Source organism: Taeniopygia guttata, chromosome 3, assembly GCF_048771995.1.
Source record: "Taeniopygia guttata chromosome 3, bTaeGut7.mat, whole genome shotgun sequence".
NCBI lineage: Eukaryota > Metazoa > Chordata > Aves > Passeriformes > Estrildidae > Taeniopygia > Taeniopygia guttata.
The window spans coordinates 6,497,221-6,510,809 of NC_133027.1; the positions used below are offsets into that span (position 1 = coordinate 6,497,221).

General features: G+C 40.9%; 1 protein-coding gene across 6 annotated transcripts in view; it reads left to right on the forward strand.

The window, feature by feature from the left end:
• Positions 1 to 13,589, forward strand: part of CD2AP (CD2 associated protein) — a 132,734-nt gene that overhangs the window by 59,341 nt on the left and 59,804 nt on the right. The window contains exon 1 of one of the 6 annotated variants that reach the window (XM_072926301.1): positions 952 to 969. The exons of the other annotated variants lie outside the window; for them this stretch is intronic. Within the exon in view, the coding sequence (XP_072782402.1) occupies position 969 (1 nt within the window). The 5' untranslated portion in view covers positions 952 to 968. Of the gene's footprint in view, positions 1 to 951; positions 970 to 13,589 lie in introns of those variants that run through there. 6 annotated transcript variants of the gene reach the window in all.

Genomic DNA, 13,589 nt, shown 5'->3' on the forward strand with positions numbered 1-13,589 from the left:
AAAAAAATGTATTCAGATGGTCTAGGTTGAAAAGACCTTATTTATTGAATTGTCTTTTGCTGTCTAGAGTTGATATTAACTTGGAGAGATTAGCTTCCAGCTGCTTGTCATATGGCTTTATAACTAAGAAGGAAACATTGCAGCAGCAGCTGATAAATTGCCCCAGTGGAAAACTGCAACCCACTGAAGGTCTGTCAGTATCTTCTTAGCTATATGCATCCCCCCATCTTTTTTATTTCCAAAAATTTGTGCAGACTTTGATTTGTGGTGCCCATGGTTAGTATATTTGAATTTGCCACGTGTTACCTTCAGAAAAAAATATAATGTTTGAATACTTTAAGAAGCCAGATACACTTCTTTATTGCCAGCAGAATAAGTATAAATATCTGTATCTACAGAGTGGGTTCACTGAACATTAAACTTCCTGTGAAGCCTTTTGCTACCTTCATGTTGTCAACAAAAAACAATCTAGAAGGTTTTTGTAAGCAGACTCAACACTTTTGACATATTGCTGTGGAGACAGTGGCAGATTCAGTATTCATCAGTTGTATTCCAAGAACCTGTTAGAACATTACTTCAGGATTTGTTCTTCAATTCAAAAACAAACAAAAATCCCTCACAGAACAACCCCCCAACCAAAAATCTGCTCCATACACCCCTAAGCAAATGGGATAGGATAGATGAAGACTTCTATTGCTTTTACCAAAGAATGTGGAAGGTGGGATGTGCAGTTGAGCTTCAGTCAGACTTTATTGTAATATTAGTAAAATGACAATCAGACGTTGAAGTTGTTCAACCCTTCTGTACTCAAGTACTTGATGAGCCTGATGTTGAGCAGCTGGACTTGTGGTGGTCAGCAAAGTGGTTTCTTACTACTATTTTCCTTATTGTAGATAAAACCATAAGGGAGGGTGATGTAAAATTGATCCTGGAAGATATGTGCCTAAGCTACTGGGAAACCAAATTACAGTAAGTGGGAAGAGTTGATGGATCCTGACTTTAGGTCAAGATAGAGCAGAAATCACATCAAAAGATGCTAGAAATTCTGTCAGCTCAGCTCTTGCCTTTTTTTGTTTTTGAGTTTTTTCCCCCCAAGAATGTAAGAACTTCTGTGCTGAGAGTCCTGACTGTGGAGATAGATAAGGAGGAAAAGGATAGGGAAAGTAGGTTTGTAGTGAAAAGTGGTTTTTCCTTTCTTTTTTTTTTTCTTTTAAAAATACCCAAGTCTGGCCATAAGTGATTTATGAACTTCCTCAGACGTGTCACCAGAAACCACCTTTGTGGTTTCACCAGGTCTTTTTTTATACATAGTTCAAGTCCATGGTTGTCCATCCCTAAGGGGTTCAAAAAAGCCTTGTGGTTTTTGCCAACCACTATCTGTGATAGTGGGAATCACTGTTTAACATATATGGGAATGCATGGGTGAAATATGTCCTTTCAATGTGGTTTTTTTTTGCTCTAAAACTGCTCCTTGCTCTGCCAGACTTCTTGTGATTTTGAGAAATGGTGGGTGATTGTTTGGTGGCTTCATACTGAGAAGTCTCTATATGTACTTTTGTCATGTGCCAGCCATTCCAGGTGCTGGTCACCTTTACTGGATAGTTATTTTAGTATTAATCATGTTTTCATCCTGTTGAAAAGAGTTTTTCACGTTATTCAAGAGTTAACTTCATGCAGGGGTGGAATTATATTTACTGTCTTGATTTCTTTTGTTTTTCTAACAGTTCTTAAAGAGCTTTAGTTTCTGCTAGGTAGGACCTTGCCCTTGTATTATCTCCGCCTTCACGGGCTTTCTCCACTGTCTGTCTGTGCTTGGTTTTTTTTTCCCTTAGTGGGTTTTTGTTGCATAAACACAGGAAATGTGTGGTCGGGCACACTGCGCTGTCTGGGGCTAAGTGAGGTGGCTGCCTGGTCTGTCCTGCTCTGGCTGTCACAACTCTGCTCTTCCCATTGTTTTGCTTCCCTCGAGATGCTGTCACATATGACTGCTGGTCTGGTAGTTATTTAACCTAGCTTGATAAAAATGATTTGTTAGGAAAGAGCAGCAATGAAAATGCTTAAAGTGACTAAAATCATCTTGACAGAAGTAGTGAGTTAATCAGGTGAAATTTGTTGCTAGTGGGTCTGGGGTGTAGCAGTTTCTATCAGCTGTGATTGCTACCTGGGCACTTAAAATGTGTTCTTGTCCTCTTGGCAGGGGTTTAACCTTTTTCTTCTTTTAAAGTGGGTATTTGTCTTTTTTTAAACTGCATCCTGTATTTTGTAAGGTAGCTAAATTCCATTCTGCTTTTTCTTTCCATAATGTTGCTTTTTGTTTCTACTCTGAATTGTGAATGTGCTAATAATGCTCCCAGCATTCAGTGGAGGTGGTGCTTGAGCCTTTGCCGTCCCTTACTTTGGATGTGGGGTGGTGAGAAACAGATTTCCCCAGTGCTGTGGTGGTGGGAGCACAGCCCTGCTCGATCATCACCCACGGCTGTCCTGGTGCACTGGTGACAGCAGGACTGAAGCACTAAAACTGCCTTTCCAGTTGCCTCTTTTCTGGTGAGAACTCTTGCTATGTTAATAAGTGTCCTTTTACCCTAAATTATTACCTGTTTACCAGCTTAAACTTCAGATTTCATTTCACCAGCACTGCTATTTACTTTCTGTCTAATGCCAGCAAGAGGTTTTGGGTGGGATTGTGTTTTACTTTGCTACTTCCACGCAGAATTGACTTTCTTCATATACAGTCAGTATGAAATACTTATTTTTTAGAAATCTTGAACAAAGAAAACAATGCATTGTAGATATTTTTGAACAAAAATTTAAGTCTTGCCACTGCCAGAGTCCTAAATCAGACTGAAGGAAAAATCACAGTATGTGTCTGCCAAATGAGTTAAATCTTTCCACTTTGGGGTGATGTACACTGTAGAGAGTATAATATGAGGTAATTTAGAGTATTAAGTTCACTTTTCTTAAAGGAAAATTTATTACCTATAATATGCTCATGACCCTGAGATTGGCTCAGCTCTCAGAGCCTGGTGCTAAAAACAGCAAGGTTATGAGTTTAGTCCCTGTATGGGCCATTTATTTAAGAGTTGTACTCAATGGTCCTTGTGAGTCCCTTCCAACTCAGAACATTCTGTAAATTCTGTATTAGGCCAGGACTGCTTTCAGCAGAATAAATTAGAATATAGTATTTTGAATAATAAAAAAAATTAAGCATTTTCCTTTAATTTAAACAGTTTGCACAGTGCTGACCTGTGGTATTACAGGTGAGGGCTGCAGTTGCTCTCCACTTAGTGCTGAAGAGCTTTGTGATACCAAATTGAGTTTAAATTTAACATTGTTGTTACAGAAACTCAAAATGAATGCTACTGCTTTCATTGTTTTAACTAGATAAAGTGTTGCTGTAAATTATTTAAATGGCTCAAGATTGCACTGTTTCTTAACAGTAAGTAAATCACTGTAAACATGGTACTTTTTGTCATTAGAGGCAGATGGTTTTGGAATTAAGCAGTGCTAGGCAGTCTCATTATTTTTGCTTCTGCAGCAGCTGTGAATAGATTTTTGTGGATGGGAGTTATTGATGATTTTTACTTTAATTTTAAATAAGCCAGTTTTGCTAGAGTTCCTGGAAACTTGCCTGACTTACTTCTTAAAGAAGACTTTAAAGTCATCAGTTTCTGCCTCTTTGATGAAATTAGTAAGTGGTCAGCCTTTGTCAAATGCTTTTGACTGTGGATACAGTTGGATCTTTTTAAGCTGGCACTGAAGTCTGAGCCTTTGCTTACCTCTGATTAGTGTGCGTTGTTCTCATCCCTTGCTTTTATGAGGCAAATAATCTGAAACTTGCCTGTCTTCCTGAATCAGCTTTCAGCCAGGCTGGCTGTCCAAAAACTGAGACTGAGCTCATGGCTGCAGGAGGAGGATGAACATGCTGCTGACACTGATACCAGCTGCAGCATGCTTACAGCATTTGTCAGTTGGGCCCCAATAGAAATTTTCTGTCTTCCAGTTTTGGCTCTTCAGTTCACTTGTGGCTTTATTGGTAACATACCAGTATACCATCATTCCTCTTAGTGTGTTTTTATTTCCCCAAGTTGCACTGTTTCTTAATTTTTAGGAAAAATATAAAAGCAAACTTGTCAGTATGTTTCAAGTTGTTTTTTCTCAATGCTTCTTTGGCACTCGTGGAGAAGTGTCTCCATCTTTGCTGTGTGAAGAAATAAAACGACTAGTTTAATGAAATGAGGAAGAATCTCATCACTTAACTCTGAACTTGTACCTTGAGCTATGAACAGATTTGTTTTTAGGCTGCTTTGCATCTAATCTCCCTTGTCCCAAAGTCACACTGTGGGTGCAGTTCCAGGCTGTGCTTCAGAGATAACTCCTGGCTGCTGCTGGCCAGGGCCCGAGCTGTGCAGCGCCGTGTCCGGCCCGAGCTGGGCAGTGCCGTGTCTGGCCCGAGCTGGACAGAGCCGTGTCTGGCCCGAGCTGGGCAGCGCCGTGTCTGGCTTGCCCTGGCTCCAGGGGCCGTGAGCCCTGCTGGGAGCTGACGAGCTGGCTGGTGGGGAGAAACCCCTGTGCCAGTTTTGCCATCATGTCAGCAAGCTGGATGGCCTCACTGGCTGCAGTCCTTACCTCCTGGGCAAGAGAGTGGATGAGACTGAATTTCAGAAGTTGGGGAATGTAGAGTATTTTTCCTTTTCCATTTTAACCTGCAGTTACTTTGCACTAGATTCATGCTATAATTTCATAAGTTTCTTCAGCATGTCTATATTAATTGTTCTCCCTACATGTTCATGATCCACCAAACTGATTTTTTCACAGCATTCTTTTTCTGTACCTGTAAAGGGTTTTTTTGTTCCTCCAATCCATTTTAAGCCAGCCAAATGTTCTTTTTAAACTGTACCTCTAATTTGCAATTTTTTAATTGATTTAATAATACCTTTAAGAGAAAATAGATTCTAAACAGCTAGAACCTGTTACTGAGATGCCTTTTGTATTTCTGTAGGTGGTGATTTTGGTTGTTCTCGATAATGTGTATGTCTAGAGAAGAGGACTGAGCACAATCTGTAAAAGTATGCACCTCTTCTGTATCTTGATTTTCTGCAGTTGGGCTGGGCTTGCAATGTTCCCATCACTTAAATGCTTTTATGTAGTTTGGCTTTTTTAGCACTATCATAAACCAGTAAATGCACGATTAAATAGAATAAGCCTGCCTAAAACTTGAGGTAAATCACATTGCTATTTGCACTCATTTTAACATCTAAATGTTTCTGTCAGGGAAGTTATTAATTGCTAGAACAAACTGCCAGGAATGCTAGATCCATCATTTCTTGGTATGGTCAATCCCTGGGTAATGCAGATATTGGTGTGTTCTTTAATCTCCCCTTTTGGCAGGTTTAGTGATCATGTGTCCATACAATGATCTAGTTCAAGATGCTGGCCAAGGCTGAATCCAGCTGGAAGAGAACCAGCTGGCTGATCTGGCAGCAAACTAGACAGACACACCCTAGAGCAGCACAACTGTGGGACCAGCACAGGGGAAGAGGTGGTGAAATGAGAATGAGTAGGGAGAGACCGTGCAGGGTCACTCCTTTAGCCTCAGACTGTTGGAGTCACTGTAAAACTCTGGTCTCTGTAAGCGATTGAAGCAGTCGTTCCTGAAAAGCAGAGCCTGTTTGTTTCCCTTTCCAAAGAGGTTAAGTGAGTAATAGTCTTTTGTTAAGAGATTTTGGTACAAGACTTGACAAAATTAGCAGGATTTACAAGCTGAGTGAGTGTCTGCAGGGTGGGCTATGGCTGTTTGTTTGAAACCTCAGTGTCCCAAACAACACATCTTACTGTGTTCAGCTGGCTTGGTGCTGTTCAGAGGCCAGGTGGAATCAGTTGCTGTGCTGCAAGTGGGGCAGTGGGAGTGCTGAGGTGAGCAAGGCTTTTGAAGCCATGAAGATAAAAGCAAATATGTTAATCCCATGCTCTCATGGGTACAGTAGATAGATAAGGAGGCAGCAGATTTTCTTGAGAAGTGCAAACAGCAGAATGTAGCCTTTTAATTAAGGATAAATTATCAAGAACTGTGCTGTTTTCTCTTGAAAATCAAATACAGGGCTTCCTTTGCCTGACCCACAGGTTACTGAAAATACATCTCATCCTTCAGCACAGGGAAAAGGAGAGTGTCTGTGAAGGGGATGATTATACTAAAAACCATTACATTGACTCATTCACATTATCAGAAGCATAACAGGGTCTGCTTTTAGAGCCTACCAGTATCTGAATAAAGATGTGGGGTCAGGAAGTAGGGGAATTGGAAACTCTCAGTTGACACCCTTAGCTTGAGGAGAGCTTGAAGGCATTTTTTAAATCATTGTGTGCTATAGGGGTGTATATATATATAAATTAACAGTGTGGGGTTGTCAAGTAAAAGCGCAATTAAGAATGTATAAAATTCCTTCCTCTTGTTTTCATGTGCTCATCACCTTACTAGATGCTTATTTTGTGGGAAGAGTTTGCTGTTTCAGTCTTAGTGCTTCATCCTTACTGAGAGAGAACTATAAGGCACATGTATGGATTGTAATGTAAATAGCTTCTAATATGTAGGTTGTAGGAGAAAACCTGCCCTGGTAGATAACCAATAACAGAAAACCTCAGGCTGGATGAACAGCAGATGAAATAAAGCTGTTTATGAAACAGGAGATGTGCTGTCAGTACAATAAGGCACAGCCTGCCATCTCCATGCAGCAAGGAGACTGTACTGATTTCCCATCAACACAGAGCTGCTGGATCCTGCTGTTCACTGCTGTATCCTGGTTTTTCAGTTTTGAGCAGTGACTGAAGCACTAAATCCTGACCTTGGTGTGTGAAAAAGCCGAGGTGTTATTGCTGACTCTTCTCTCTTGATTTCACTTTTTTTGTGTGTATATAGCTGGGTCCCCAGGTTTATGCCTGTACTTGTGAATATGTAGGAACAACCAAGAGCATTTCATTTGTGCTTCTGAAATCTAAACTACTCCTTCAAGTGACTGTGTTGAGAGCAGCAGAGGTGAGGCTTGGCTTTCTGTGAACTTGCCTCGGGTACTTTGTCTCCTGATGGCAGCAGCTGCTATCCCTTGCTTTTCTGCTATCCCACACTGCTTTTCATGAACTCTGTAAGGCCTCTGATCCCTTCTCAAATTCTTCAAATACCAATCGTGGTGTTACTATCAATTAACTCTTCTAGTCACAGCACATGCTGTAGCTGCTTCCAAGCTGCATATTTTATGATCAGCCAGCCATCAGGTTAGAAGGGCAAGTGTTGGGGAAGTCTTGAGGTCTTTTCCACAGAAGGACTGAGATTTGAGTGCTTCAGTGCTGACTCTGCAAAAAGCCCTGAAAATAAAAAATCTACAGCTCTTATTTTAGAGATGCTGCTCTTCTGGCATGTTTCAGCCAAATGGGTGTACAGGGAAAGAATTATTGGGAGTGAGGCAGGAGGATGGGCAGGTAGGGATGCTCACTGATAACACTGATTTCTTCAAATGCTCAAGATTATGACCAGGTACCTAAAAAAACTCCACAGTGAATGGGGTGGGGGATGACTGATGTGCTGCAGTAGTAATGAACTGTCTACTGGGGGGCACGAGCGGGAGAGTAGCCAGCAAGGGATGGGAAGTGGTTGTTCCCTACTCTCTGGCACTCACAGGCAGTCTCTAAAATACTGTGTCTAGTTTTGTTCCTCCCTCCCCTCAAATGCAGAGGGAATGCCACTGAACTGGAGAGTCGAGGATGTTTGGGAGGCTGGTGCATATGGTGTGCAAGAAGTAGGTGTAGCCTGGAGAGGAGAGCGACCTACTCTTGGAGGCACAGTGAAAAATTGTGAACCAATGCCTGCAAGTTAGGACAGAGGTAATTCCCACTGAATATAAAGTGGAAAAATTATTATGAAAATTCAGTATCAGAAAAGGTGTTTGGGGTGGCTGTTTTATCTCCATCCTTTCAAAACTTCTAAAATTTAGCTGGACAAAGCCTTGAGCAACCTGATTTTACTTTGAGATTAACCTTGCTCTGACCAGTTTGGATTAAGTAACTGCCAGAGGTCTTTTCAAACCCTATTTCCCTGTGATTGGAAGCCTTGCAAACCATGCAGATTGAAATTATGATCTTAAAAAGAATTAATTAAATCCTTCTAAATACGTGTGAAAATAGATATTTGAAGGACTTACTCTCTGAACTTTTAGAGCATAATTGACCTAATGAAACAATTTTGCCTTCTTTAAAACTGTCTGAGATTGTAGGGTGCCCTTGAGCGTTTGCTGTTTTGACTGGCTTTTGTAAAATCCATTTCATAGGGATTTCTTTGTGCTTTTTCCATCAGAAGTTCAGTTTATTGTCTTGAGTAAAATGTTCACACTAAAAAGTAAATGAACTTTATGTCACAATTAGTATGTCCTGACAGCATGGAGTCAGATACAAACACTTGTTCCTGTTGTAATGCTAACCATATTTTGTGGTTTTTGCAGAATTCCAATCTTGGACCATTCAGACTCTTGCATCATGTCTGTGTTTACAGATGAAGGGAGTGCTTTGTGCATGCTCCGAATAATGCTTTTAAGTTCCTGTAAATTTATTTCAAAGCCAGATTCTTGCCATGTTTGCGCAAGTACTAATTGTCATTCAGAATTAGAAATGTGCCAAATTGTAGGCTGTCTGTCAAAGCATTTCTGCATTTCTTTGGAGTGTAAAAGGAGTTTTCATTTAAACCCAAAAGGCTTTCAGAGATTTTCTTATTTTCATAACTCTTGAATTCATAGCCTGGGGCTATGATCATGATGTCCTTTTTGGCTAGGAGAATCCTGAAAAAAATAATCTGCAGGAGAAGCTGAAGCTTTTATAATAGTGTGGAGTCCTGACAGAAGAAAGGAAACTTCAAATACAGTTTTTATTTTTCAGGGGAATGACTTTTTAAAAAGAGTTCTCAGATAAGCAACAGAATCTTCAGCTTCAAACTTATTTTTGTAAGCTAATTATGTAGTGAAGGCTTTAAAGGGAACACCTATGAATACGATGTTTACCTCAAGGTATTTTCACTGTTTATTTGGTGCTCTGGATTTGAACAAAATATAAATTCTTTTGTTCTTCAGTGCTTTTTTGGCTTTGTTTTAGCACAGTTTGTAATTTGGTGTTCTGTGACTCACCTTGAATGTTTTGCCAAATAGATGTTATAAAATTAACTTAAGGAAAGGAACAGAGGAAGAGGCATAGTCTATATATGGAACAATGTCTGAGTCATGGCTTCAGAAAATGTGGTGTGGGTTTTTTTTTAAGTATGTTCCCCTGTGTCCTCAAAGATCCCTGGTTTTCTCTGTAATGTGAATTAGTAGCATTTTTTCACTTCCGCTCATGGGGACATTGATGCCTTTCCTGCAGGTGTCACCTCTTGCTCTGAGCCCTGCTCACACTGAGGGAAATAGCATGTAGCACAAACCATCACTTTGTGCTTCGTGTCACTTCCCAGGCTAAATGTTTTGACCTCCTCTAACCTTACAAAGTGTTAAATACCTGGAAGTGGTTGAGGTTTCATTCTAATACTTCCCATTTCATGTCTTGTGCTGTAAAGGAAAGAACTCAGCAATTCTGCTCATAGAAGTGGGGAGTTAAATCCACAATTTTAACATTTATTAAATTTATGACTAAGCTTAAGACAAGTATTTCTGGTAATATTGGAGGAGACATGATGGGATTCTTCCTCTAGAGTTGATAAATCTGAAGTGAGGTACCCCTAAAACATGTTTGTTCCCATCTGGTTGTCAGTGGTGACTTATGTACAGCACACAGTTGTAAATTTATGAGGGTATATTGTGAAGACAATTTGCTTTAGGTAAGTGAAAATTGACAAACATTCAATTTTCAGTTGCATTTTATCTTATACAGTGTTAAGCACTATAATGCACTCCAGAAAATTACAGAAGCCTGGAGTGGGAAAATGAGGCATATGTGGTTTGTGTCGTTCAGAGCAGGCTGCTGGGCAGGGTTTCTCCTGTACTGTTTAGTTTCCTTCCCAAAGTCTCTTGCTAATTGCACTCAAGCCAGCACAAGAAACTGATGTTTGATGTGGTTACTGTTAGAATGCAACAAGTTTCTCATTAGTTGAAATAATTTGGGAGGAAAAGCCTACATTTTTAACTGTTTTCAACTGTTCATTTTTCTAATTATTTCAGGCATTCTTACTGGGCTGTAAAATTCAACACAAACTTGTTATTAAAAATGCACGGTGAGTCATATAGTGGAGAATGCACCATTGCCTTACCCAATCTGAAAATGCCAGGCAATCCAGGGTGGCTTCCAGATGGACGAGTTCTGTGCTGACAGAACCAAGTCTCCTGGCTTTAGACTGTCTCAAGGGTAGACTGCTATTTTTGTTTTTATTTTCCCTTTTTTTAGGCAAGCTATGGATGTAGAGGAATTGTTGCTTTAAGCAGAAGATATTTGTGCTAGAACTGGATGATGCAGCACAGAGCAGGTTACAAAATAAGTAAGGAAAAATAGCAGATACTGCAGGGTGGACAGAAAAAGGAAAAAAACTTTATTCAAGTTTCCTTGTCCCAGGCTTGAGACACTGGCACAGGCTGCTCAGAGAAGCTGCAGATGTTTCATCCCTGGAAGTGTTCAAGGCCAGGCTGAATGGGGCTTGGAGCAGCCAGGTCTAGTGGAAGGTGTCCTTGCCCATGGATGATCTTTAAAGGTCCCTTCCCACCCAGGCTATCCCATGATTCAGACACAAATATATTTTATGGTGTTTTTTGTTGTAAACCATACAAATAAATTAACAGATCCCTGTCATTAGCATGTTCTTTTCAGAGACATCCTGTAACTGGCAGATTTCTTATAACCTCACTGAAGTTTCTTACACTTTTGATTTTACTCTTGCAGCTGACAGGAAATTCTGCAAAAGTTGGCCAAACTGAAATTAGTTTCAGCCAGTAATCACTTCTCCCAAAAATACCTTCTCACTGCAATGGCACTGACATCCCAATCACAGACTCTCAGTGCAATCCCCAGCCAGCTCCAGGCGCTGTCTCACCACCCTCAGCAGCAGGAGTTCCTTCCTGAGGTCTAATCTAAATTTCCCCTAAACTAAAAACCAGTGCCTCTAGTCCTCTCAGTACAGACCTTGGGAAAAAGTATCTATTGAAAGGATGCAGTAAGGTACTTGTTATCATTAGAAAGTAGAAAATGTAGTGAGACCCCTTAGGAAAGTAACAGAAGTGCCTTTGTGCCAGCTTGTTCCTTCCTCTCTTGCAATGGTAGTTTTTCCCCATTAAGCTCAGAGCACTTCATCAACATGGGAAGTTGACAGTAGCTGGGCTGTTGGCACTCAAGTGTGGGGAAGCAAAGGCTTCCATGAGATTTGGGATATTGTGAGAGTTTCAAAGCTGCTTTGTTGCCATTCTTTTATTTGTTTGCTGTTGCTGGTTTTCTATGTGGTGTGTGTTTATTCTGACTTTGTTATTTTTTTCCTAAAAGCTATCTTTATAGCAGATGGTCTTGTAAACCATCACATATCTAACAGCTCTGGCTGGTCAGCCCCTGTGCTGAGGAAGTGGAAAGGGACTTACTGGGAATTTAGCCTGACTGCAGCAGTGTCTGACTGCCCTCACTCATCTAATGCTGTTTTGAACCTGCTGAGCCTTCTGAGATGGGATGTGTTGAAGAGAGAGTGAAGGCTCATACTCACTTCAGCATGAAATTACTTTAAACAGAGCAAATCCTGTTGGCATCCAAACTGAGTCCCCACTGGGTGACAGCAGGGTGTTTGTGGTGCTTCCAAAGACTGGGTGGACATAGCTGAGCTGGTTTTATGTAGAATCAGCTTGGGTCCAACACTGTGTGTTTGTATGTATTGGAAGCATCTTTGGTGCTTGAAAGGATTGTTTGTTTGCCCAGCAACCTGAACTAATAAATTGTACAGATTTAGGTTCTGTCTTTTAAATAATCCATGACTGGAATAATTAGCTTACAGCAAATTGGGAATTAATTGTGTATGCTTAAAAGAAAATGTACATAGAACAGCATGAAAATATATCTGTTTTATTGGCATTATGTTGTATTATTATAAACTAATGAAAGAATTCTCATGGCTCTGGGCATTTTGCTTAAAATAAGACGATAAGTCAGTATTTGAATAAATGAGGTCAGCATTATCTTAAACTGCAGAGAACCTCCTCTGCCACCTTCCTTCCTTGTGGCAGCAGAGTTTGTTTGACTGGCACATGGGATCAAAGCTTCAGGAGCAGGAGGAGGTGTGACTGCTTCGTGCAGAGCTGTTTATCTGGACTGGAGCTGGCACGACTGGTGTGGCTCTCTTGGGAGGAGGCACAGGTAGAAATGGCTCTGCCATGTGTCACTGCTACTCCAGGGGCTGTACAGGAGGCACTGACCTCCTTCTGAGCTCCTGGGGAGGTAAAACATCTCAGTGGTGATGCTTAATGCTTGCAGTAGCCCTTGTGATGCAACTGTTTGTAAATCCTCCATGTGGAACGTGAATGTGATGGCTCTGCCTGGCTCAGCTCAGTGCAATGTCTGCTCTTCTGTGTGGTGTGGTTCAAAACTGGTGACTGTACAGTTAAATATGTGCGGACTGTGTGGTCTCCATTAGCTAATTACATTTCTTCAGTTTCTTAATAGCATGGAACTCTATCCTTACCATCAGAGTTGACAGGAATCCAGCGGCCTGGTATCAATAATTGTGTTATATTAGGATGTGGTTTCATGGCAGATACTGGCTTTGAGCAAAGCAGCAAGTGGTGAGGGGCAAGATGAGTGGATCTGTAGGGGGAAATTGCTCGTGTGAGCCATATTCAGGTTTCAAGTTTTGGACATTTTTATATCTTTGTAGTTTTAGTCTAGTTCCATGGACACAATGCCTGTTAAAGATTAATGTGCATTAAGTGTGTTCCTGGGTTTAGTTGCAGTGAAAATTCCAGATTATTTTGTGAGACTGTTCCACACTGAACAGCACCACCACAAATGAGGGTGGTTTGGAGCTTCACTGAGCAGTGTGTTCCTGATCTGGGATGTAGAGGTTGATCTAAAGTGGGTTTGAAGCAGTCTTGTGTCTGACCCTGCAGTGAGACATCTTAAAGAGATAAACTTGCAGAAAGTTGTCACTAGAAGCTTTCTCTTGGGCTGTTTTCTTTATCTGATTCACCAGTATTATAAATAACTACTAATTTAAGCAGAGAACAGGGGGAATGTGCATGGAAGAAAGTGGAGGATCACAACATCCTTAGGTTAAGATGTCTTGGAAATACAGCTTTGTGGGTTTCCCGCTCTCTGTTGATGATGTAACTTTATTGGGCACCATGAGAAAGAAAGTAGAAAATACTGAATATTTCCATCTGCTCAAGCCCTCAGCTGTTCTCAGTTGGATGGTTATTGGGTTGTGAAAGGAAAGGAAGGACTTTTGCACAAGGCCAGTGCTCAGAGTGGTTTCCCTGATAGTGGGAAATGTGAGGGACTCCCCTACTCTGATTGAGGAGGAGCAAAACTACATCTGTACCCTAAAGGAATACTTGGATCTTTGGGGAGCTGGTCATTCTGGTCATTTTTAATCAGGGGTGTGG